The following is a 25,665-nucleotide window of genomic DNA, read 5'->3' on the forward strand; positions in this document are numbered from 1 at the left end:
CTGTCTTAGGAAGGAAGTTGGAGAGAGTGGCTGTTTCGGAGGGGCCATGGCTGGGCATCTTCCCGCTCTCAGTGTCTCTTTACCTGTTGTGAACTTGGTGCTGATGGTGGAGCTCTTCTGGGGCCCTTTCTCTGCAAAGACCCTCAGCGTGTACTCCGTGGCAGGCTCCAGGTTGGTCAGCACATACTCCACCGTGTTCCCAGACACCGTCCGTGTGATCTCTGGCACTGAACATGAAATACACAAACCCAGGCAGTTACTGCTTCTGGTCGGAGCCATCAGCAGGCTCGGCCAATGACGCACACACCTCCTTCTAACACACTTTCAGTGACCCCGCAGACATGCCTCACACCCCTTTCTCTCTCTTGAGCACTCACTTCACATACAAAAGATTTATGATATGGAGACTGAATTTTTCCAGGCACCAAATCAGAAGGAAGGGGAACTGGGGGTCAGGAGAATTTTCCAGCTGCTGTCGCTGGGACAAGGACTGGCCAGGGGAGAGGAGCAGGTGATATCTCCGAGCCTGGGGCTACCCACGTTTAATCTGTCCCATGCCTTGTCCCTCTCTCTTTTACTTACTTACATGTGCTTTTATAATTTGCCAAATGTTGTCAAATCATTAGGCTTGGAGACCTCAAAAGTCAGGCAGCAGGCACACCAGAGCCTGGTTACTGCTTCTGAGACCCGTCGTCAAGTCTGACGTGGACACCAAACACCAGGGCCCAGCTGTGTGTGTTCATTTCCACCCACTGGACCAACAACCCAGGCAAGCCAGGGACTGAGGGGTTCCCCAGGCTGTGAGGCTTTTAGCGCTAAAACTTGGAAAGCCCTGGACAAATTGGTAGAGGTGGTCACCCTACCACAACATGTATGAACCTCCCACGCCACCGCCTAGACCAGTGATGGCGAACCTTTTGAGCTCGGCGTGTCAGCATTTTGAAAAACCCTAACTTAACTCTGGTGCCGTGTCACATAAAGAAATATTTTGATATTTGCAACCATAGTAAAACAAAGACTTATATTTTTGATATTTATTTTATATATTTAAATGCCATTTAACAAAGAAAAATCAACCAAAAAAATGAGTTCGCGTGTCACCTCTGACACACGTGTCATAGGTTCGCCATCATTGCCCTAGACCAAGCCCTTTTCCAGGCAGCCAGCATTTCCGTGATTCCTCTGAGCTGTACCCTGATATATTTTTGCTGAGACAATACCATCTTCTCAGACTCTGTAGAGTCTCTGCTTAGAGAATATTTACGACTTGAAGAATAAAAAGAATACACACAGCCTGGCAGTTATGGCTCAGTGGTTGAGCGTTGACCCATGATCCAGGAGGTCACGGTTCGATTCCCGGTCAGGGCATATGCCCAGGTTGCAGGCTCGATCCCCAGTAGGGGAGAGGCAGGAGGCAGCCGATCAATGATGTTCCTCTGTCATCATTGATGTTTCTGTCTCTCTCCCTCTCCCTTCCTCTCAGAAATCAATAAAAATATATTTTTAAAAAGAATAAATGCAAACACTGCTCCTCCCCTTAATCCCCCAGGCTCTGCCCTCACAAAGAACTCTCTTAGGTGGCTGCTGGGTCTGAGTTAAGATGCTCAGAGGCCCAGGACACATATTATGGTGCCTTCTCCTATTGTCACTGAAGGTAAAACAATACTGAGCCCTCAGATATAAAACTTGCATTTGCATTGAGATGAAAATAGTAACACTTTTTCCTGGAGGAGTTCATTACAAAAGTATGGGTTCATTCAGTGGAAAGGAATCTATTGCTCTTTCTTTCCTCTCTTATTTGGATTTGAGTTTAATGTTCTGGCGGCTGTGTGCTAGTGCCCCAAAACAAGTGTTTAATTTGCAAACTGAGTAAATTAGCAGAGATGCTTGCAAAGACAAGGATTTCACAGTCAAATTTGCTACTCCTGGCTTTCCCTGAGGCCTCTGAGAAGCCCAGGCTCCCCAGCGCCACCCAACACAGCCTATTTAAGATGTGAGGTCTGAACTCCTTCCTTGTAAGAGATGAGAGCTGTCTCCTAGGGAGGGTGCTCATGCCTACAGGGGGAGACCCTCGCAGGAGAGGAGGACAGGCTGGGGAAGCATGGACAGGCTCGGGTGGTCCATTTTGTTTTTCTTAAATGCCTACTGGATTCCCTTGACATAACTACAACATGGAAGCTTTTTCACTTGACAACAAGCAGAGAAATATGGGCAGGGCCTCCTTGCCTCCCCCTGACCAGGCCCCTCCACACCTATCCCCAGCTCCTGTTCTGAGGTGGCAATTGAGAGCCACAAGGGCACTGCTGGCCTTCCCAGCCTCCCATGCATTTCTGTCATCCTTTACTGAATGTGGCCAGAGAAGGGAGAATGGGGAGAGTTTACAGCAGAACAGACATCCTCAGAGTGGGGAGGGCCCTGGACACAAGCTTACCTCTCTCCCCTGTGTAGGAGATGATGTAGCTGTCCACAGGGGCGATGGCTGGCTGCCACATGGCCAAGGCTTCAGAGTCGGTGATGTTGGCTGTTACCAGGCCAGATGGGCTGTCCAGAGCTGCAGAGAGAGACGGTAATGTGTTAGAGAGATAAGCAGCCATGGGTAGGACCTCAGACCACAGCTGTCTATGCTGCTTGCGACTCCTGGTTTGGGACACAGTGTCAGCTGCATGGAAAGTTTCCAGTCTTAAGCTTGGCACCAAGGGGACCTGAGTTTGAGTCACAACTTCTTTCCTTGCTGGCCTTGAGTCTCTATTTCCCCATCTGTAAAATGGGGATAGTAATTCTGCCTGACTGTATCCTCAGTGTTCTTCTGATTGTCATATGATGTTATATTTTGAGACACGCTGTATAAAATGGAAAGGCTAAACACATGAGGGTTATCATCATGGTAGAACCCAAGGGAAAGAACCTACAAAAACAGAGGGAACTTTTGGAGTGAAGGCTGTCCGAGGCTTTTCTGGGCTTTGAGTGAGAGCCCTGATTAGATGGCTTGTAGATGATATGGACCTGGACTCTGGAGGCTGGGGGTCTGTGTTCTACCTGGGCTTCTCTGTCTAGGGTCTGTGTGGTTTACGTCATTTCCCTTCTCCAAACATCTCTTTCTTCAATCGTCCAAGGCTGGCTGCTGTAAGCATGAACTAGGCAAAGTGTGTGATATGTGCTAGGGGGTGTTATTAATGGACTATTAAAGTTATTTGATATCATCATAGTCTCAAAGAGTTTATGATAAAGTAGACATGATCTCCAAGTGACTCGTCCTGAGAAAGGACGGATATTCACAGGGCCTGGGCCCATGTGACTGATCACTGTTGCTACCAGCACCGCTTTCTCAGAAAGCAAGCTCAGCATGACTCTCCTCCTGCATTCCCATTCACCACTCAACTATTCCAGGACCACAGCCCGGAGCACTGAGGCCGCCATCAGGAGCTCATTTGCAGATGACGTGCCTGAGCCCCAAGAGATGCCAGGACTGGCCTCCTAGTCAGGAGGGCAGAGTACTTTGGGGGCCCACACTGTCCGCTCCAAGTTCTTTCCTGCTTCACCAGGCCTGTTCAGACCCGCCTGCCACTGACCAGGACAACGGGGCCTCGCGAAGAAAGGCATCTGGCTCTTGCCATGTGTTGCTGTGAGAATCCATGAATGAAAGATTTCGATGGGGAAATAAGGGTGGACAGGACTCTGGGTTCAGATGGGATGTTTTAATTGCATATTATAAACTCTTTGAGGCTATGAGGATATTTTTAAAAACTTCTACGAGGCCCATTCTTTGCATCCTTGAATGGATTAGGCTGGATAATTGCTCATCTATCAAAGGATCAATTGTTTAGAGACATGGCTGCCTGAAGAGAAATTTTCCACTTCATTCTCCTTCAATGCAATTCATTATTTCCCCTCCTTACAGTGTGTTGCCCAGATCAGGTTATAATAGGAAAATGATCCTTTATTTTAGGAGAATGCAGAGTTTGAGTGCGACTGACCTCAGTTCAAATTTGTTTCCAGCATTTATGATTTATAGGGCCGTGGGGCTCAGTGGTTTCCTCTATAAAATGGGAATGATAGCAGCCATTTTAATGGTGCAACCACAAAGGGATTAGTAACAGTGCCTGGAACACAGTAGCTGCTCAGTTGAGAGCAGTTATTCTGCAGCTGTCACCATTGCAGATCTCTTGTGATTCCGGAGTACCAGGCCAGGGAGGGGAGGAGGCTGATTGTGTGAAGTCATCATATTACAGATGCTTTACCTATATAGTTCCACGTGATCCTTACAGCAAAGGAAGCAGAATTGTACCTATTTCCTAGAGAAGGAAAGTAGAGCCCAAAGAAATGAACTGACCGCTCATGTACCTACAAGTGGTTGACTTGAGATTTCAACCCAGGTCAGGATGACTCCCAAACTTGTGCTTTTTCTTCCATATGGCCCCAGGAATGGGAAGCCCAGTGAGGTTAAGGATGAAGTCAAGGATCCGCAGCCCGTGAGAGGCTGGGGATGGACCAGAAATGAGGGCTGTGGTGCTCCGAGTCCAGTCCACTCCCCACTAAGATTTTCTAAATAGAAACATTTCCCAGCTGCTGAGCATTGAGCAATAATGCTGAAGGCGAGAGCCTCACCTGTGGTGAACGTCCCTGAGACGGGCTCGCTCTCCTCGAACCCTTTCATGGCCACGATGCTGACAAGGTACTCGGCTCCTGGTAAGAGTGTTGTCAGCTTGGTCTGAGTCTTGGTTCCGTCCACAGTGACCGTGGAGGGCGTACCTGGAACACAGTGAAAGCAACATGGGGACTGCTGAGCCTCACTGAAACCTACTCACTGTTGCCGCCACGAATGGGCGTATCCGACTTGGAAATGACACTGCATCTTTATCCAACACCATTTTCTTGACTTCTCATTTGCTCCTACCGTCTGGCATAAGAGAAGAGTTCTTACTTTTTGTATAATGTTTTTTTTTCCATCCAAGCAGATGCCAAAAACCAAGCCAGGAGAGGAAAAACATGGTCACAATGTGCTAAAAGTGGCAAATTTCCGTTCAGTAGAGAGCTGTCATTTTGAGTAAATTTCATTTATTTTTCTGAGAGAGAATATGGTAAACTCACTATGTGATGTATATCTAATATATTTAACCCCCGTTGTCTTAGGTTAGGGATAAATAGGCTCCCTTACTAGCCGAGGTTCTACTCTTTAAGAAAAGAAGTCAATCATGGTCAAGTTTATACTCCTATAGCTATTAAAAAGTCCAAAATTTATATTTCTTAGAATTTCAGGGCTGGTGAGGAGCTTGGACATCACCTGGCCAAACTCCCCACAGAGATGCTACAGCATAGCATTCCTCTGAAGAGGTTGTCTAGCATTCTCTCTGTATACACTGCCACTAACAGGGAGCTCACTACCTGATAGATGGTTTTATACAGACTGGACTCTGTTTCCTCCGTGGTCTCTGTTACAGCCCATGTGCTCTAAATGAGAACTCCCAGTTCTACTGAGTCACAACTTCCCGTCCTTTCCTGAGAGACAGACCCAAGGGTGAGACCTCACATACAGCCAGGTCAAGACCAGCTTTCCGGATGAGCGTGCTCAGAGAGAGAAGGTCATTGTGTGGACGCAATATTGGGGACCTATTTCTCAGAGATGTTAGAATGTGAGCGCTGGAAGGTATCTTCCTAAAATGACCCTCCCAAGGTTGTGTCTTCAAGGACCTTGAAGTCTATTCAGATGGCCTCAAGCATAAGGGTGGCCATGATGCTGGGAAGGAGAGGAGAGGAATGATCTCTTTACTATTCCACCCAAACCCTCCAGGCTCCTCCTCCCATCCCCTCCCCCGTCCGTTACCTCCGGCAATGGGCACATAGGTAATCCGGAAGCTCTCCACCTGCGTGGTGGGCGCCATCCAGCTGACAGTAGCCGAGTTTTCAGTGATGTCAGAGAAAAGAATTTCCTTTGGGGAGCCCATGGCTGTCACGGAGAAAACACAGGAGAAACGCAGAAAAGTTAACTAGTTACCTTGCTCACCAAAGATGCTTCCTGGATTCCTTATCCAGAAAAATTCAGCCCCTCGACTGTGTCTGGGCCAAGCCTCTAGGATGGAGAGTGTAGTGCTTTGTGGTCAAGTTATGACTTGATAGGAACAACCCTCCTTTCATTCAGGTACAGGGCCCAGGGCTGTAGACCTCCACTTGGTTTCATTCAGGGAGAATGTTAGCCCCGCAGCTGATGTCTAAGGAAGTGTGGGTAATACACCCTCCTTTAATTCTGGATTTTAGCATTTTGAAAAATCTTGGCTTTCTAGCTCCTTTCATTAAAGGGTACCAAGACTTGACAACTGTATAGTTCTTTGCAACTGATAAGGGTTAGCCCTGACTCAGAAAGCCCTGAGAGGAAGGTACGGTTACCCATTTGACATAGGAGGAAACAGAGGCTCATTTTTCCAATGAACATTCTTTTGGTGTGACCTTTCTGGAGCCCAGGACTGGGCAGCAGAACTGAGCGCAACCCCAGGATTCTGGAAATGATGTTCACATGGACACTCACCCCGGCAAACCCATTCCCAGAACTGGATGGAGGTCGAGAGCCAGGGGAGGAACCTTGGGCCCATCACCAAGGCAAACACCCTGGACACTGGGTCCACCTGTGGGAGAGCTGTGCCGCCCCGACACCCCGTGTCCTTTGGCTTTTTCTCTGTGTTTTTTGGCTTGGCTTCCTGCCCTCTTTAGCAGACCGTGCTTCATCAGAGAATCCAGGAAACAGTTTTCAGGTCTCCAGGGATCTCGCTTCATCTATCTGTTCCCCTCTCCAATCCACGTTGATCATGAAGTTCTGAAACCCATAGACCGCTTTGGAGAGGGTGTTTTTCCCTCTCCCCATTTCTGTCCTTTTCTCTCCTCCCACGGCTTCCTCTTACAACCTGGTAGCCACCCTCAGACTTGGCGGCTGCCTTGGGCTGTCCTCTCCTGGAGAGCTTTGGAAACCACAAGAGCTCTGGAGCCTGTATGATCTGATTGTCCAAATACCACAGAGAGCCTGGACAACCTGGGCAGGACCCTTCACTTCCGGGAGCCTCAATTGCTCCATCTGTCCCGTGATAAAGGGTGCCGACCTTCAGGAATGTTTGAGGATAAACAGACACAACGGGTCTATCTGGCATGCTGCAAGAACTCGGTAAACATGGTCGCTCTTTCCTTCATTTCTTTCCCACGTGACTCTGCCATGGGCCACCCTGGATTCTGAGGCAGCCCCCAGGGAAGATGTAGGCGAGGCCAGCTGAGGTGTAAGCTCAGGCACTATGGCTCTCCTGCCGACCTCACTGATGCAGGTCCTGGCCCGTTTTAGAAGGTTTATCTTGAGACCACAGCTTTCTTCGCTAGACCCCAGTGTTCTCACTTGGAAAGTGGCAATGTGATCCGGCCTATCTTAGAAACCACAGGCATCAGTAGCCTCGTCCATCATGCACTCCTGAATCCACAGTAATGGTGGAATATCGGGGTCAGTGTGTGTGGTATTTTTGGACCACAGGCCTACCTAAGTGTGGGTGGCTGTTTGTTACTGTAGCGTGTCTCCTTCCGCATGAAGAGCTGGGTCAGATAGAAGGCAGGACTGCCAAACAAGTGACTCTGCAGACACGTTGACCCAGGCCCCAGACACAATGTCATTGCAGCGCCGAGGTAGGGTGGGGTGCAGTGGGAAGAGGAACATTCTGGGAGTTGGGAAAAGGGGCATTGACTACCCCCATTGGCCTTGGGGGTGCATGTCTGGGACTCCCAAAGGGGACAAGTTAAAGAACCTCCAGAAAAGAATGACAAAGTCATTTTACTCGGTGGCTGGAATTTAAACTATTTTCTGTCTATTCTGCCCTCCCTACCCCCCCAAGCTGGTGCCCAGGTGCATGTTGGCATTGAACTTCCCAGAGGAAAAAGAAGCCCCCGGCAACCCTGGACCTCCCAAAGGGAGGCTGCAGTGAAGGAGGGTCTCAAACCACACAAGGGAAGAGGCGCCATTGTAAATGCAGGGAATGACAGCTAGAAGGAGTGCACAAGTCATAACCTAAGTTACGTAAATAAGATGTATGTGATTTCTCTGAAATCTATTAGTAAGCAACGAACACAATCACACACACACTTCTCTTTGTGATCTACAAGGCCCCAGAGAAAGAAAGCAAGGGCTTTCCAAAAAAAAGTAGGGTCTGCCTTTTCTTTTGTTATTTAAGAGAAATCATGATTATTCATTCTCCTTTTGGCTTTGGAACTGCAGGGCCTCCAGAAAAGACCAGCAAAACAAAATCAGCAATCCGAAGTAAACTTTGAGAAACAATGTTTATAAACCAAGGTCAAAACCAGGCTCTGCCTCTGATCTGCAGTTGTTTTATGGGCAGCCACAGGCGGGGTTGGGGGAGGAAGGAGACACAGATCCACATCCTGGGGGTGGGGTGTCCTTGTTAATAAGGAATGGGCTTTCTCCCTTGGCTGAATGGCTGCTTGGATTCAGCATTTCTTCCACATGTACAAATATTGGTTGTGATTTCTATAGGGGCTTCTTGGAGCTCAATAGGCCCTGAAACTTTACATCACAAAATACCATCTCTGGTAAAGAGAAGGTTTGGGCCAGTGTTACACCCCATGCCTGTCAGAGGTGGCAAGTATGTACGGGGTGGACAAAAGTAGGTTCACAGTTGTGTGTATGGTAAATAATATAATAATTAATAAATAATATTGCAAGAATAAACTGTTGTTTCTGTACTCACAACTGTGAACCTACTTTGCCCACCCCTGTATAGTCATTGATTATCTGTTATCCAGCCTGCTTATGGTTAATAGTATTAAAATAAGTTGGAATTTGGGTCTACCCTCAATTTGACCTTGTGACCTTAGACTAACCGTTTTACCTTTCTGGGCCTCAGATTCTTCACGAGATGCACAACCAGAAGAGGCTGGACTACATCAGATCTCTGGTCTCTCAGATCACTTCTGTGGTTTTGTGATTCTTTCCCTCTGCTTCCTCTTTCAACAGCCATCTCTATGCTCCATTCCCCTCAGTCCCGAGAAGGAATTCACCCACCTGCAGTAGGTCTTTCCTTTTCCTTCTAAAGAGCCTTCTTAGTTTTCATATTATCATTATAATAAAAAGTCATGCTAGTAACCATCTTCCTTTATTCTCCTTGAAACAACTCGTATGGAAAGGGGTTTTCATTTCCCCTTCTTGTGCCTTTTAGAGCTGCTGTAAGTATCGAATAAAACCAGAAAGCTTCCTGAAGGGCAGCTCCTAACCTTGCCAGCTTCCTCCTTCCCTCCTGTTCACAGTACTGATCATTCACACATGCACTTTTTACATATTAATTTTTATAGGTGAAGGTACTCTTCCCCATTATCCTTGCAGAGTATAGTTTGAACATTTGACCAAAGAATCAGGAAGTGTATCTCTGGGTAAAAAATGATGAGATAATAGGTAGAAGGAGAAGTCTTTGGAATGGAAAAAAATGCAATCATTGTAATGATAATGATGATGTAGTAATGATAATGAATATGTAAATATATCTCCTTTGCTGAGCCTTTGCTATGTGCCAGTCCTCTGCTTTGAGCTTTTCATGAATTATCTCATTTAATCCTCACAACGCCATTAATTAAATGGCATCAGACTCTTTTTGTGTAAAGACTTAGCCAAATTACCCACAGTCACCCCTTCTGTAATCAAGAGAGCCAGGATCTCAACTCGAGCTTGTCTCGCCCAAAGCCCCTGTGATTTCCCAGCCCTGGGAGGAGAAGCCCCCAGGTGGGGACTCGGCTCCATCCTCTCCTGTTTGTGTACGGTACCTGTGGTTGCTATAGCACTGACTGGCTGGGATCGCCTTCCACTGCTTATTCCATAGAGCTCAATTTCGTAGGCGGTGGCCTCTCTGAGACCCGTTATGTCCCTGGTACGTTCGGGGGCAAGGAGGGTTATTTCCAGTGGCTCAGACTGCTTTTTGGTGTCTCTGATTTTGAGAACAAAACTGTCGAAGACCCCTTCATCAGCTGTCCAGGACAGACGGAACCCTTCTGGGGTGGCATCTGAAACCAGAAGGTTGTCGACTTCTGGCTCGGCTTCTAGAAGGGGAGAAAACGGTGATAGGAGGAAAGAAAACATCATTTATCAGTATGTGTCATCGTCTCTCCTAGGGGGATGTCAGTATGCAGTGATGTCCTGAGAGATGGAAAGGAAAATCATTCAACATGAGCAAGTCTAGCAGGCCTAGGAGAAGGAAAAGATGGTCTTGACACATTTAATACAAACTGAGTGGATGCTTGCATATGTGAGTTTTGTCTAACAGCAATCCTATAAATCCACATCTGGACTCAGCATTGGCCCCTCCCCTGCGTTATTAAACAAGTTCAAAGCCAGGAACTTGTTTACATTTGCTCTCTGTCTTCCAGTGGCCGAGTGCCCATCCTCCTCTGTGAGATCTTTTTCTTTTCTTTTTGAAAAGACAAATAAACCAGCTTTAACGATCTGTAGAGCTGCCTATGATGATACCGCTGATTATATTTCCCTTGATCGTGAGCAAAATGGCTTTTAAAATGATGTAAATGTTATGATCTTTTGGCTTTTTTCTTGGAGCAGTTTTACTGAAGGCTCCTACTCTTGACACTTGCTTTAACCATTAGATACGTGTTAAGCTGGTAGAACTAAGGCTTGGAACCTCTTGTGCTAGATACTTTGGATGCAAGTTATTATCTGGGATTGCCTGAACTAGACAAAACTCAATGTCAAGATAAATCTACAGCTGAGTTTCCCAAAGTGTACTCACAGCACACTATTCCTGTTGAATCTTCCTTAACAGGTACCCACCATCCAAGAAGCTGGGGAAATACTGCCTGAATCAGCCCCTCTTGGAGAGACACATGCACATTTGGATGTTCTGTGAAGCCTTGTGGTCAAGGATCCTATTTTAAGTCAGTGTTTCCGAAACTTACTTAAACATGGTTTCACCAAGTGGGGCTTGAAAAATTCTACAGAAGTAGTAAGCTCTAGAAAGACTTTGGGAAACACAGATTTTTGAATGTTAATGTTGTTAATGCCCTACTTTTCTAGGAATGACCAGTCTTGAGAAAATTATGGATTTAGTCTGTGTTGAAGACTATCTATGATATTAGTGATTACCAAGATAACAAGTTGGTAATTGGTTTTCCAATGACGAGCCCACCTGGTAAGTTTGTCAAGATTATAGTTGAACCTTGGAGATGATAAGTGTAAGTTTCTGAAATATACTCATTGGTATATTTCCTCTGAGAAGGCTGGAATGTAGCTGGGAACCAGCCAGGATGAGCACAGGGGAAGGTGATGTGGAGTAAACACAGAAGAGCTAGGGATAAGTCATGGTCTAAAGGATTTGGAACACCAAGTGGAAAAATTTGGAAACATCTCATTTCTGGAGTGGGAGAAGGGGAGTGCTCATTAGAGACATACGACGAGGGAGAACGTGGGGTGGGGGACATAAAAGAAAAGGCCACATTATGGATTAAGTAGAGCACATGGACAAGGATGTTAAAACCATGGTGATCCGGTACATAGATTACATGGTAGGAAACCAGGAAGGGAAGAAAATGGCTCACTTGAATCAAAATACCTGTAACAATCTCAGCCCTCAAGGGCTTGGTTTGGTGCCCTTGGGTGAAGCCAGAGACCACAACCTCATAGCCAATGCCGGTTATGAGGCCTCTGAGCTCCAGCTTCCTTTGGGTTCCTGAAAGTGTGAATTCCTGGGGATCCAGCAGCTTCCCTGAATCCACCACCGTTACTAGGAAGCTGTCAAAGGCATTCTCCGATGCCATCCAGGAAACTGTGAACCCGTAGGGATTAATGTCGGAAATGGTTAGGTTTTCCAGAAGGGGCAGAGCCTCTGAAAGAAGGGAGGAGTGAAAGGAACTCAGGTTAGCAGCACTGACTCTGCCGGACAGCACAAGTCTCCGCAAACACTGCAGATACCCCGTCAACCAGTACATGTGTTACATGCTCAGCAAATACATGTCAGGAGTTTAGATGCCAGATGATGGTATCTTGTGTAATCTCATAAGAAGCCTATGAGGTAGATATTATTTGCATTATAGTGGTAAGAAAATTGAGCTTCAAAGAGATTGATTGGCTTGGCCAACTCACCTAGCTAAGTATGTGATAGAGCAAGGTCTTTTAGGAGTGTCTGACTCCAATGGCCATGAATCAAGTTGATTAGGCCAATTAGTGACACATACTCACAAGTTGAGAAAAAAGGAGGAAGTAAGATTTTTATGGTTATGGCCAGTAAAGAATACTAAGACTTGCTAATTCCTTTGATGTTTGTTTTTCTGGATAAAACTAGGAAATAAGGACATGTCTGGATCTTCAGTACGTTCTGTTAGCGTCATTTGTTCATTCATTCACCAAACATCTGCATCCCGGGCACTCTTACTTTTTAGGTGCCAAGGGATCTTTCCACACACTGGGATTCCCAAGAGGAGTGAGCTTTTAACAGCTGAGTTTCTGTCAATACTTCCCTCCCCATAACATCTGAAGAAACAGAGAGGTCATTGACTTGCCCAAGATCACATATCTACTAGGTGGCTCAGCTAAGATCCAACCCAGGTCATCACACTCCAAGTTCAATGTTCTTTCCACCCCCTTAGCCAACATCTAATTAGTCAGCCCAAGTGCTGGCAAGTCCCGAGGCATAAGCAGGATTAGTGAAGGCCCAAAGCCTCCCCTCCAGCAAAACAATAACGGTGAGTGTATTTATTTTTTACCGGAGGGGCATGGGCCCGGGAATTCCACGGCCAAGGCTGCTTTAGCTGCATCTAGTTTAGAACCTTCTTTTTCACTGCAGCTAAATGGAAACTTTAAAAGAGATAAATGACCGCTACACTAATGCCCACAGTCTAATCCACGGGATGTAAAGAAAAATGTTTTAAAAAGAAGTGCTTGGTGAGTGAATGAACAAGTAAATAAATGCCCTCATCCCCTAAGCAGAGACTGAAATTTTACTGTGGCTTGGACTTTTCTGAACTTATGTTGAAACACTTGGTGTTTATTTTGAGACATTTTTTTTTAACACGTAAAGATCTCCCCAGAATCATAACTCTATCAAAGGCAAAGATGAAATCACATGGGCTGTGCAAACAAGCTTCCTTGTCGGTAAGACAAGGGGCTCAAATTCCGTGGCTGAGTCTTGTTTAGACAAGCGGCGCCTCGCTTTGAGAACTGCCTCTTTGCACCTCCACGCTGTCAAAGCAGTGCATTCTGATGAAAAGGAGGGCTTGCGGGCTAATTAGTCCATCAAAGGCCTGTTATTTGTAGTCCCTGTATTCGAGCCGTGCTCCCCCCCACCTCCTTATTAAAATATACTTCTTTTCAAATGCAGTCTTTTCTCTTCAAGGATTAGCTGAGACAATGCTGTAACTGGATCTAGGATTCCCAAAGCCAGCTTTCCCTACCTCCTTCTCTTCTCTCTGTTCTGTGGGAGGTCCTTCAAGGGGCTACAAGTCAGGGCCTGACGGGACCTGTGGCTGGCCATTCCTCCCCTCCCGGGCAGTGGGATTCTCATGTCATAGCTACCCCTGCCTCTCTGCCTGCCCCCCATGCCCCACTAAGCAGGTACCATAGTCTGTGTTTGGAGACCATATGATGGATTGGATTTACATTAGATAGTGGGACAGAATGTATAACCACTTTTTTAATCTCACATTAAAACATGTCTGGGATTCTCTTTAAAATAATAGGGAAGTCCAGATTGCACGGGTCTTTGTTTCTGTCTAGGTTTACCACTTATTTTAAGATCACCACTTTCCTCGTAGTGTTGGGAGAAAGCAGAGAGGACTGGGCATCTGTGAAATGGGTGCCAGGCAGTTAAATCTCATCATGGCCACTTAGTTCCTGTGACAAGGCTGCCAGTGGGCCCTGTGGTATCCTCTCCCCATACATAAGGAAACTGGGGTTTGCTGAAACCGGTTTGGCTCAGTGGATAGAGCGTCGGCCTGCGGACTGAAATGTCCCAGGTTCGATTCCAGTCAAGGGCATGTACCTTGGTTGCAGGCACATCCCTAGTAGGAGATGTGCAGGAGGCAGCTGATCAATGTTTCTCTCTCATCGATGTTTCTAGCTCTATCCCTCTCCCTTCCTCTCTGTAAAAAATCAATAAAATATATTTTTTTAAAAAAAGGAAACTGGGGTTCAGGCAGTTAAGAACTAGATGAGGTTATATAACTCAGAAGATGCGGCAGAGCTTTAGGAACCACTCAGGCCTGGTCTCAAAATCCTCGCTCTTGTAGGACTATGTTGCCTCCAATTCAATACTTATTTGAACTTATTAACATCTCTTATTTACCACAATTTAGACCCTAGGAAGGTGCTGGTTTAATGTGAAAACTCGATGGCAAAGTTGGTTCTCCTCTTTTTCACACTAGATATTTGGTAAATTGACACTATTTGCAGCCTTTGCCACTGATTTAGGATGATCTCAGGAGAGGAAATAGAAAAGTATTTCTTTATGTAACTCAGAGAGAAGTTAGAAGTCAAGTTTAATGAATGGGTAAGGTTTAATTAAGCTTGGAATTTATCTACTATCCTAGGTTGAGCCTTCATTAATCTGTTATGAAGTCAATTTTAAAGAAGTATTTTTTAAAGTAGAAAACGATAAATTATAATATTTCTGAGGCAGGTAGGTCATGGTCTGTCTGCCTTACATAGCATGATCTATGGACAAATTCCTGCCCTAGGCCACATTAATGTAGAAGTCACTCTTTAGCCAGAATCTCCAAACTGTGGATCAGACAGCCTATAAAACTGAGCATAAACATCCGTGGAAGTTTTATACTGTTGACTTCATTGTCTCAAGTTCCTACGCATGGCTGCATAAGATCCCTCTTTGCTCTCCATTTAGACACTTATATATGGAGTAAAGACTATGTTTTGGGTTCAACTTCTCTTTAGAATGTCTATCACCACCCCCCTCACCCCCCTTCCCACCTCAGAATTCTAAGCAGACAAGTGAGAACCTTTGAATGAGTACCTGTCACGACAAAGGCAGTGAGGGGTCTGGTAGGTTCCCCTGCCCAGGTGGTCCCTGCCACACTAACGTCATAGCCAGTGTTCTCCACCAAGCCGGTGACGTGAGCATGCTGAGCGTCTCCTGAGACTGTGATTTGCTGTGGCTCATGCAGCCCATGGGAATCACTAACATTGATAACAATCTTTGCAAAGGGCCCAGCTGGAGCGGTCCATGACACGTGGAAGCTGTCGGAAGTAATATTGCTAAAAACTAGCATGCCCAACTCTGGCTCTGGCTCTGAAGAGGAAGAAGGAACATGGGCAGAGAGAAAGGGAGAGACATTATTAGAGGAAGCGGTAGACCTCTCAGAATATAGCCGCGGAACATGGAAGTATCCATCCCTCCAAATAGTTGCTGAAAGGTAGTACATTAGGCTCCATTGCTTCATCGGCAGGCACAGATTTGCATTCTTTTTAAGTGTAGACATGAGCATCTGCTAGTCATGTATAAAGAAAAGCAAAGAAGCCACAAGAGCAGTACACAGGATTAATGCAAAGGGTGTCAAGGACACAGGCTGCAACGGGGCCTTAGCTCTGAAAGTTGTTCCAAGAAGACAGCTTCTTGGTGAAGTATACGTGGCAAACACAGAAGACTACACCTCACCCTAGGGATTCGCATTTTAAAGACTCTGAAATGCTGGCTCGGTTCAAAAATAAACAACAAAAACACCTTCATTTTGGTTAGCCCAGCATCTCATAAACATTGATTCATGGTACCCGTTATGAGGGATATTCTTTGAACATCTCAAGGAGCTGGTGTGCCAATGAACGTGCCTTAGAAAATCTACTTTGAAGTTTCCTTACTCAGTCTTCTGTATATCTATTTGGATTGTACACATTAAAGGTTACTATCCATTCAGGAGACATTCTTAACAGTACTTAGAAATCCAAAGGTATATGTCATAGGGAAACCTACATCTTACCCCAAATGCTTTAAATGTGGAAGTGACTTTCATTAAGAAATTCCTGGTGTATGCAAACGTGAGAGAAACTTGACGTTGGACGCTGCCTTTTTCTGATTAGGAAATTCCCCTCGTGGGTAATCTGGAAAGGTGGATGGTTCCACTGAGGTTAAGTTTCTCTTGTCCCTTAAAATCTAAACAATCAGGAATAAAAGCAACTTATTTTTAAAGCAGGGGGCCTGTACCATTGCTTTCAACCGGGATGCATATTGTCTGGTCTCCTAAATGCATATTTATCAAATACTACTACCACTAGAGTAAGTTCAACCCAGCCTGTATTTTGAGAGAGGCAGCAGCCTTGGAAGGTAAGATACAAGGATGAGGATTTAGGGTTGGGAGGAAGCAGACCAATCCTCCCACGGATTTGGCTGCAACTACTATATTTGCAGGAAGGAGGGGACTCATTTGTATAAACTTTAGCTGGACAACTGCACAGCATAACTTGATGCCCTAAAGTCCCTCAGGACAAAAAAGATCTGGCTCAGAAATGGAATGTAGCCCTAGGCAAGGGCATAGGATTTCCTACTTAGCAGCCAGCTTGAGAAGCTAATGATGGCATAATTTGCAGCCACAGCACTGGAAGATTCCTTCAGCCCCACAAAAGATAAAGTCCTCCAAGCAGGACTGTTTGTCCTGTATTTGGCTGTGGAATCAACCTCCCGGATTAAGGATGCACGCTAGGACTCTACTCATGCGACCAGACAGAGACTGGCAGTGCCAACACAATCACATGCTGAGTAAGGCCTGGCTCCTCGCTGCCAGGTCTCCTTACTGCCAGCTGTCTCCCAAAGGGTGCAACCAAGCTGAAAAGTGAGATGCAAGAAAAGACGCAGAGAGAGAATGGTAGGTAGTGTTCCATGCAAGCCAGGGACGTTTTTCTCCCACCACGTCTAACCCTTCGGAGCAGTGCCTTGACATGCTGCCTGCTTCCAGGAAAGACAGACATTTCCCCCAATTGAATTGCTCTGAATATTCACCACATGCACCAAGATTCTGACAAGATGATGAATGAGAGGGAGACTCTAACTCTTTGTGACAGATTTCAGTGGATGACAAAAATGCTTGATCGAGTAAATGTCAAAAAAGGGCAGTCTGTAGGGAATGCAGGCACAGGGAAGGCTCAAGGACAAGGTGAGCCCACTGGGTCCTCTCACATGGTTCTTGGGGTGTGCTTTAGGGTCTTTTCTCTGTTAGTGGTGCTACTTTTGAAATCTTTGTGGAGAGAAAAAGAATGTCGAGCATTCTGACCAAGGAACTAGAGGCGGCATGCACATACCTTTTTGAATGTGACACAGGCAAACTCTGATTAGAAAGACCACAGGCAGATGATAATGGCAGGAACTGGAAATGATTATTCAAGATCAGATGAAAAGATGGTTTAGATCTTCAACCAAAGCCAGTCAGGTTAACTCTTTCCAAACAGAGCAACTCCAGATATGAATGCATATTAAGGAAATTGCAGTTGATACTGAAGTTCCTTAACTGGGGGTAAGAGTATTTTTTTATATTTAAAGCTCTGATCTGGGTGGCTCTATCACATGTTGAGAAAGACCTAGAACTAGGAGGATGAAAAATGGGGACTGAATGATTTTTGGGGGGATGCTCCTCAAAGGAAGTTCAAGGAGAGTGAAGAACTGGTCACAGGAAGTGCCTGTGGTTGTTGGACCGCCAGGGTCTGCGCGCTGCCCGCCCATCAGCCCATGAAGGTGGGCAGGGTAACTGGAAGGAGCTCCTAGGGCGGTGATGACAGATGCGGGACCCAGAATGTGCCACGGTCCTCGGAGGTGGTCCGGATGCCTAACTCGGGTCCTCAAACTTTTTAAACGGGGCCAGTTCACTGTCCCTCAGACCGTTGGAGGGCCGGACTATAGTTTAAAAAAAAACTATGAACAAATTCCTATGCACACTGCGGCGGCAAAAACACCCGGCGGGCCGGATAAATGTTTTCGGCGGGCCGCAGTCTGAGGATCCCTGGCCTAACTTCTATAAGAAAGCCCTCAAAGGCAGACTCCCAGCTTTCCACGAGAGGGACACACTGCCCTAGGTCACATGTGAGAGAGTGAGCTGGCTAAGGGGAGGTTTGGCTACAAATCGAGGAGGAAAAAAAATAAGAAAGTGTGTCCATCAGAAACGCTCTCACAGGGTCCAAATCAAAACACATACGACTAAACCGTGAAGTTTTACACTTTGCCCTCTTGAATTCTCCAGAATGAGACTGGGAACCATAAGAAGAAATTCTCCTAAGCTATTCCACAAATAACGTTTTTTTCCAGTTTGTGATGTCTTACGTTATCTGTCAAGAGAAGGCATTGTCCCCCAATGTGCTGAGGATGCTATTTTGAATGGAAAAGGCTCTCCTTTCCAAGTTCATTTATTCTCGTTTGCGGCACACCACGGGACACCTGCGGTCAAGTGTGTCATGGGCACTACGGATTTAAAGTGAGGGCCATTTCTCTTCTGCTAAGCAAGCTCCTGGTTGAAACATGACTATCTTACTTCTGTGTTTGCCATCTACCATTTGCTGCTCTGGGGGCCAGACAGCATGTTCTGGTCTTTTCTCTTAGAGGTGGCATTGGAATTGGGGTGTTCTGAATGGCATGGTTTCCTCTGCACGCGTCTGATGAGGAACCTGCTCTTTCTCATTGTTTTCCCAATTAAAAAAATAGCACCAACACAATTTCATGAAATCATCAGGATGTTTGGGTATTAAGAGGTCAAAGGCACTAGGAAGAGAAAGACACTAGGATAACAAAAATGATTTTTAAGACCTCTTTGATGGATGTGGATGTCATGCCTACTCAGGGACAATGCTCATTATGGGTATTTTTTGCTTTGTTTTGTTGCTGAAGGTGAAAATGCTTTTCTCCAGATTCTATGTGGCAATCTGGACCAAAATACATTTTACTCTGTAAATGTGCTGGTCAGTGATAACACAGGCAAGGCAAATGCACCACTTGGGCCGCTGTTGGAAGAGAGTTTTGTTAAATAACCTTGAGCCTGGCATCATGGAGGAGTCACTGCACTGTGGCTCGCGGGTCAATGGGCCAGGAGTGGCTGCACCCTGCAAGGAAGACCCTGGAGAGAGAGGGTGTTAGACATGGGAGCGTGCACGTGTACCTGTGGTGACTGTGACATTGATGGTTTGGGTCCAGATGCCGGGAGCAAATCCAGAGAGGTAGACAATAAAATCATTACTAGGGCGGAGCCCTGAGATGTAGGCAGTTCGTGCAGCACCAGAAATTTTGTATTGCACCGTCTCCAGTAACCTATTGGAATCAATAATTTCAATGGTAAAGGTCTCGAAGGCGCCATCGGTAGCTGTCCAGGACAGATTGAAGCTCTCAGGGGTTATGTTGGAAACATTTAAGTTTCCAATTTCAGGTTCTCCAGCTGAAAAAAAAAGGGGGGGGGGTTGGAGAGAAGAAAACAAATTTGAGTTAACCATTTGGCTGTGTTTTAAGGTTGAGATTGTTAATAGAACCGCAGTTGGGTAGAAAGATCTGATACCTGAGGGTTATGGTGAAATGCAGCAGCGTTACCAATCAGAGCCCATGAGGGAGCAAAGGGGGGGGGGGGGTTGTTAAAAGAAAAATACAAAAAGGAAGATACGGCAGTTAGAGTTCCCCGCTCTGGAGCTGCCCCACATGGCCAGGCTGCCGGATCTGGAGCGTGAGAAACATGCTGAATGACTGGGGCTGGACCTGCTGTGCCTAAGTCCAGACGCTCCCAGGAGCCCCACCTCAGGGATGCTGGCCATCCGTCAAAAGATAGGAGTGTTGGCAGCTTCCCGGCTCCGGATTTGCACTCAGGAGACCAAGTTACTGCAGGCGCCCTTTGCTTTGAGGGAGCTCCCATCTATTCAAATGAAGACTAAATAATTCTGACGCCATTACCCTCCCAAGATGGTACCTGGAGGCTTCTGATTTTGTGACTAGAAGGAAATTGGCAATGTGTCAGTGCCATTCTTAGGACTTTCTTTATCCTTCTGACAAGGGCCAGCCGTTCTCACAGTCTGTTAAAATAGCTTGTCCTCTCTTAACTGCTTTCTATGTGGGCCAAGAAGGCTAGTATAGCATTGCCAACGAGGAGACAAGAGCCAAGGCAAGAAATAACATTTTGTCTTGGAGATGGTCCTGCCCAAGCTTTTCTGAGCAACAGGAATAACCCATGCGGAGGGCAGGCAGGAGCGGGGATTGAAAAGCTAATACTGTCTCCCTGGCAAGGAAGGAGAGGGCCTTCCCATCCCAGCGGATTTGGTGAAACACAGAGCAGATGGAATTATGACCTTCCCCCCAATACTGACTCATCAGAAGCAAGAACGTTGTTGTCACTGAAAAGAAAAACAACTATAAAAATACGAAGAACATCCAAACCACAAGATCTGCAGGAAAGATCAGAAGCGGAGGGCGATTGCTCTGCTTTCTGAGGAGGACGGTCTGTGGATGTGAGATGAAATGAGCCGCAGGTCCATCCAGAGCAGCCGAGGCGGCCCCATTGAGGCATCTCAGGGCCCGTTAATGCAGTGGTTGCCTGTGTTGTATGTGCATCTTGGTGAGAGTTACTAAAATGACTGAGGCTAGAATGTGGAGCTATATTTTTGATAGAACCAACTAGGACATAAAGATTTGCATGAAAGTTTTGTTGCAATAATTATCTAAAAATGGGGCATATGCAAAACCAAACACAGCCTCTACTGAGCTTCCAGGCACTGGCAGCCCTTAGGAAGGTGAACAATGGCACACATGCTGGAAGGCTGCTCACCAGCAGGCTCGTGGGAAACACTGGACGCCTTGTCACTCAGAGGAGTGATGAGCCGACTGTGAGGCACCGTCCTGGGTCTAGGCTGGGAGTGTGCCATCCAAAGGCCAACGCTCCAGGGCGCAACTCTTGATTAAAAGAGCAAAGGGCACCAGGTTCCTGGCACTCTGGCCTGGACATTCCTTGCTTCAGATGCTGCTGGGTGTACTTCTGTTAATGAATGGCGTTTTCTTTGGTACTGTCTCCAGTCCTAATCGTGTGATTTTCTTTCTCCCTTTTTGGTCTAGCTATTGGCTAATTTTATGTTCTAACAATGACTCAGTATCTGAGAGAATTCCCCAGAGGAGGGTAATTCAGTTCTCTTATTATACTCAGTGCATTTTAAAGAAACATTTAAGTTAAAACATTTTTTGAAATTCAAGAATGACGGTGTTTATACCCTTGCAGGGTTCAGGATAGGAAAGGATAATTTCCAACTAGCAAAAAGGCTCTCTAAAATAAGTAATCTGTGCTCCACCATAACTCACACATGGGAAGGGTCGGCTTTTAGTTATATCCAAGCACTGGAGAGAATGCAATAGAGACGAGAGATGTGTTGTAGAATTAGATAAAGTCTGGGGGAGGCTGGAAGCTGAAGGTAAGAAAAGGCAACATCTGTATTGCTCATTCTCGGGATGCAAAGGCATCTGGACTAAGGCACAGCCCCAGGAGGTTGCTGACCATGCACAGCCGGCAGCTAAGGGGCCAGGGAAGGGATTCAGACATGGAGAGAAGCTGACTCCCTGATCGCTCGGAGAGAAAGCAGGGAACCTGGGGAGAGAGCGTCAACATGGAGAGGAGATACCTGTGGAGGCCTCAGCGGAGAGCACTGGTGTCCTATAGCCCCGGATCACCCCGTAGATGGCAACTTTATAAGGGGTGGCGGCCTTGAGGCCTGGGATGTCCATAGCCCGCAGGCTGCCAGGCACTGTGAGGTTCTGAGCTGCCTCCACCTTGTTGGCCTCCTGCACCTGAATGACAAAGTGCTCATAGGCCTGGTCAGCTGCGGTCCAGTTGAGTTTGAGGCCATCCCAGCCCACCTCGGTCACGGCTAAGTCTCCCAGCTTGGGGAGCACCTCTGAAGAAGGATAGATAGGTATGTGTCAGTTCTGTAAACCAAAAAATGAGGAAACCAAATGTCCCACAGCCCAGGGAAGAGAAAGGGATGAGAGAATAGTGTGTGTGTGTGTGTGTGTGTGTGTGTGTGTGTGTGGTCATCCTTGGTCTCTGGGTATTTCCCATTTGAACTGTGGTAACCTGGCCACAACAGTTATAAATGGGCAGAAGGGGAACATCTGTATTGTTCATCCCTGCGTTGGCAATGCCATCTGGACAACTGCACAACCCAACGGGAGGTCTCTAAGCAGGCACAGCCAGAACACAGGAAAAGGGGGGATTGTGGGTCAGGAAGCAGGAATGGTTAGAGATATAGTCTTTGGAGGCTGCTGTGTCTTGGTGAGAATTCCATTACTGATGTTTACTAGCTGTGTAATCTTGGCATGTCACCCAACTCATCTCTGAGCCTCTCTCCTCACCTTTAAAAGGAGCTGACAACACCATTTCCTTGGACTGTGTGATGATTAAGTGACGCTGTTTATAAACCTCTGAGTGTCCTACCTGACATGGAGTGAGTGCCTGGTAATTGGCAGCCTAACAGATACATCGTTGTCTTGGTGCTGTAACTGCACAGGAACTCCATTTCTTTAAAATGACCTTTTCCCTAATCCCAGCCAGCTTCGCCCCGACAGCACTGTGACTCCCTTGCCTCCTTTCGGCCAGACCCTCCCACCTTCACACACTGCCATCCACTCCTTTCTCCTGGAGCCTCAGGACAACTAGTTCTGGTCAGCATCAATCTCCCTTAAAGAACAAAGCCTCAGGTTTGTTGATCAAGAGAGGCTTTGTCAAACTAAAGTTAACATCTTGACCTCAGTTATGTTTCAGCCCCAGACCTGTGACGGTGGCACAAACCCTACTGACCACATCCTTTCAGAATCAGACAGAGCGACGCCATGGCTGACGTCAGGACCAGATGCAATGATCAACTACATCCTACCCTGGCCCTGACCAGGCAAGTAGAGCCCATGCCCTTAACTCCCTTAGTCGCCATGATTAATGCTTTCCCCCCTATATAACCATCTTCCAGAAGCCACCGGGGAGCCAGGTTTTAGAGCATTAGCTCACCTGTGTCACCCGGCTTGGTGCCATTTCCTTAAATAAACCTTTCCTTTCCTTGCTGCAAACTCCCATTTGCATCTTATTGGGCTTTGATTTGCACAGGCAAACCAACCTTCAATTTCTCCCCTTGGGAATTCTTATTGTTTTGGGAGATAATTCCCACTTTATTTCATTGCTGACCTTGGAGAGATCATCTCATTGCTGGCCATAGACTATCTGACTGGGTTTATAAAGCCTCAGGTTTAGACAAGGCTGATGTCTTATCTCTGATCTTTTTCCAGCTTTTGGGGATCAAATGTTCTGTATGGGATTCTTGGCCCGGCTCTTTCCCTCTCACCGGTCTTCTGCTAGAACTTTGTCTGAATGAAGAATGCCTGCACCACGAAGCAAGGCCCTTTGTGTGAAGGGAGGGCCCACTTTTAATGAGAAGTGGTTGTTGCTTGGTAAATCGTGCAGAGCAGGGCCTGCTATTTACTTCTCTACAATGTAGGAAGGACATTTTATGTAGTTACTGTGGCTGATTTTAGAAAGTTTAGGTTCAACTATGGAAAAAATGAAACCCTGCTTCTCAGGGTTAAATGTAATCTCTCAGCCTCTCTTTTGAAGGCTGAAGTGGCCATGGATTCAAAGTTAGAAGTTAAAATAGCTGCAGGAATTTTACCACGAGAGTCTGAGCAAACCCGGCCATTTAGAAGGGGCTGTTTCCAGATTCTGTTCCACATAGACTTGGTGTTTTTTGGAAGAACTGGGTTGTGGCCGTGGGCCTAGGCAGCCCTCTTCCCAGCTCACCAAGATCAGCTGTTTGTTCAGCTGTCATAAATAGGGTTCCTTGTAAGATTTCATGTGCCAGGGAATTCTGCTAAAAATGAAAGTTTACCAACTATAGATGCAGACCGTAGCATCTTGCACCCAGGTTACGTATGTCTCAAATGCCCCCTTTGCTCTTTGGTTTGAAGCTACTCCAGGGAACCCAGGACAATGACAGCTTGGCCAGCTCAGGTGGATTGTAACATTACCTTTCTGACTTTTGGAATTGTGTGCAGTTTCTAGCAAGGACCAACTTTATTTGTTCTATATGAGCAAGAAAAACAATTCTTTGAATTAGCTTATTTGGATAGTGTTATCAAAACAGAACCTGTAGAAAATATCATGGGCTTAAGGCTCAACATAAACATCCTACTATCAAATATCTGCCCCATTTCCCATTTCCTTGAAACGCTGTTTCAAGAAACCTCATGAAGAGTATGGAGTTTTCGATAACAGATGGAGCAGCATAGTTTCAGGGAACAAATTGAGATGAATTGTTTTTCCTCCCCAAGTCAAAGAAAAACCTTGAAGTTGAATGTGGCTGTCCTTTCTTGGAAATGTTCCTGCCTTGAGTGTCTGCTAAGGAGAGGGAGACTTGCCCACTGGTGTGACTCAGTGGTTGAACATCAACCTATAAACCAGGAGGTCACAGTTTGATTCCCAGTCAGGGCACATGCCCTGATTGTGGGCTTGATCCTCAGTAGGGGGCATGCAGGAGGCAGCCGATCAATGATTCTCGTCATTGATGTTTCTCACTTCTCTCTCCCTCTCCCTTCCTCTCTTAAGTCAGTAAAAATATATTTTTAAAAAAGAAGAGAGAGACTTGATAATTTTAGATCATTTCAAAGGTCACTCTGTAGAGATCTGACTCCAAGGTAGATGGCCGTGAGTGACTCTGAGGCCACCAACAATACGATTTCTCTAGAAAGTTCTGAATTTTATTCTTGTGCGACACCCCCACAGTCTGTGCTGTTTTTATCATGAGATGTTGCTACCTGATAAATGTAGCTATTTGCTGTTCAATGTTTATTACAGGATGGGCGCTTTGCTAAGCACTTTCATGATCTCATTTACTGCTCAGGACAGTGTTCTGAGGTAGGGGTGTTGTCTAGGATTTGAAGGTGAGAAAGGAAGGCTCAGAGATGGAAAATGACACCCCCAAGAATTCCAGCCAGTTAAGGTGGAATTCCAAACCAGACCTCTCTGAGTTACAGCTTGCGTTCACGCTGCCTCTCAACAGCCCTGGGATCGGCTCTTGCCACAAGGGTTTTCTCTGTTCCCAAGACAGATTGGCTGAATCACACCCCTGATCTGAGAGGAGGGTCCAATACCTGTGATGACCTCTGCGGCAAGGGGTCGAGTGCTGCGGCCCCTGACCTCGCCGTGCAGGGTGACTGTGTAAGGGGTACCAGCCGTGAGGCCGGGGATTTCCACGGAGCGCAGGCTGCCAGGAACGGTGAGGCTGTGCACTTCTTTGGCTTGGCCAGCCTCCTGGACCTCAATGACAAACTGCTCATAGATCCCATCTGGGGTGGTCCAGTGTAGCCTGAGCGCGTCCCAGCTAACCTCGGTCACTGTGAGGTTTCCCAGATCTGGAACCTCTTCTGCATAAGGACACAGAGTTCCTGAGTTACTAAAAGGGCATCTGCACACTTAATTCAGGTAAGGTGGCATTTGGGTGAGGGATGAGCTGTCCTGGGAGTGTTGATTCCAGTAATTTATTTACTGCGGCTGTTGAGCTCACTCCAGTAGTTGGCACTAAAGCCAGGGTTTTCCTATTCAGCCTTTGGAGATGACAGATAGTTCTAGGAATTGTTCACAAGTTCTATTTTGACATACAAATGGGGCTTTGGGGAGTCCTTTGGTGTGTGCTTAAGATGAGCTCAG

General features: G+C 46.4%; 1 protein-coding gene across 13 annotated transcripts in view; it reads right to left on the reverse strand.

Moving 5' to 3' along the window:
* The window catches only part of TNC (tenascin C), a 90,633-nt gene that overhangs the window by 13,625 nt on the left and 51,343 nt on the right, over positions 1 to 25,665 (reverse strand). For 4 of the 13 annotated variants that reach the window (XM_036329808.1, XM_036329811.1, XM_036329809.1 and 1 more), the window contains 10 exons: positions 25,110 to 25,382; positions 21,599 to 21,871; positions 19,114 to 19,386; positions 14,997 to 15,272; positions 11,586 to 11,858; positions 9,793 to 10,065; positions 5,822 to 5,944; positions 4,606 to 4,749; positions 2,432 to 2,551; positions 84 to 227 (listed from right to left, as the gene is read on the reverse strand). In XM_036329808.1, the coding sequence (XP_036185701.1) occupies positions 84 to 227; positions 2,432 to 2,551; positions 4,606 to 4,749; positions 5,822 to 5,944; positions 9,793 to 10,065; positions 11,586 to 11,858; positions 14,997 to 15,272; positions 19,114 to 19,386; positions 21,599 to 21,871; positions 25,110 to 25,382 (2,172 nt within the window). The remainder of the gene's footprint in view (positions 1 to 83; positions 228 to 2,431; positions 2,552 to 4,605; positions 4,750 to 5,821; positions 5,945 to 9,792; positions 10,066 to 11,585; positions 11,859 to 14,996; positions 15,273 to 19,113; positions 19,387 to 21,598; positions 21,872 to 25,109; positions 25,383 to 25,665) is intronic. The other 9 variants (XM_036329812.1, XM_036329813.1, XM_036329814.1 and 6 more) reach the window with 9 other exon arrangements.

The sequence above is a fragment of the Myotis myotis genome, unplaced genomic scaffold (genome assembly GCF_014108235.1).
Source record: "Myotis myotis isolate mMyoMyo1 unplaced genomic scaffold, mMyoMyo1.p scaffold_m19_p_12, whole genome shotgun sequence".
Lineage (NCBI taxonomy): Eukaryota > Metazoa > Chordata > Mammalia > Chiroptera > Vespertilionidae > Myotis > Myotis myotis.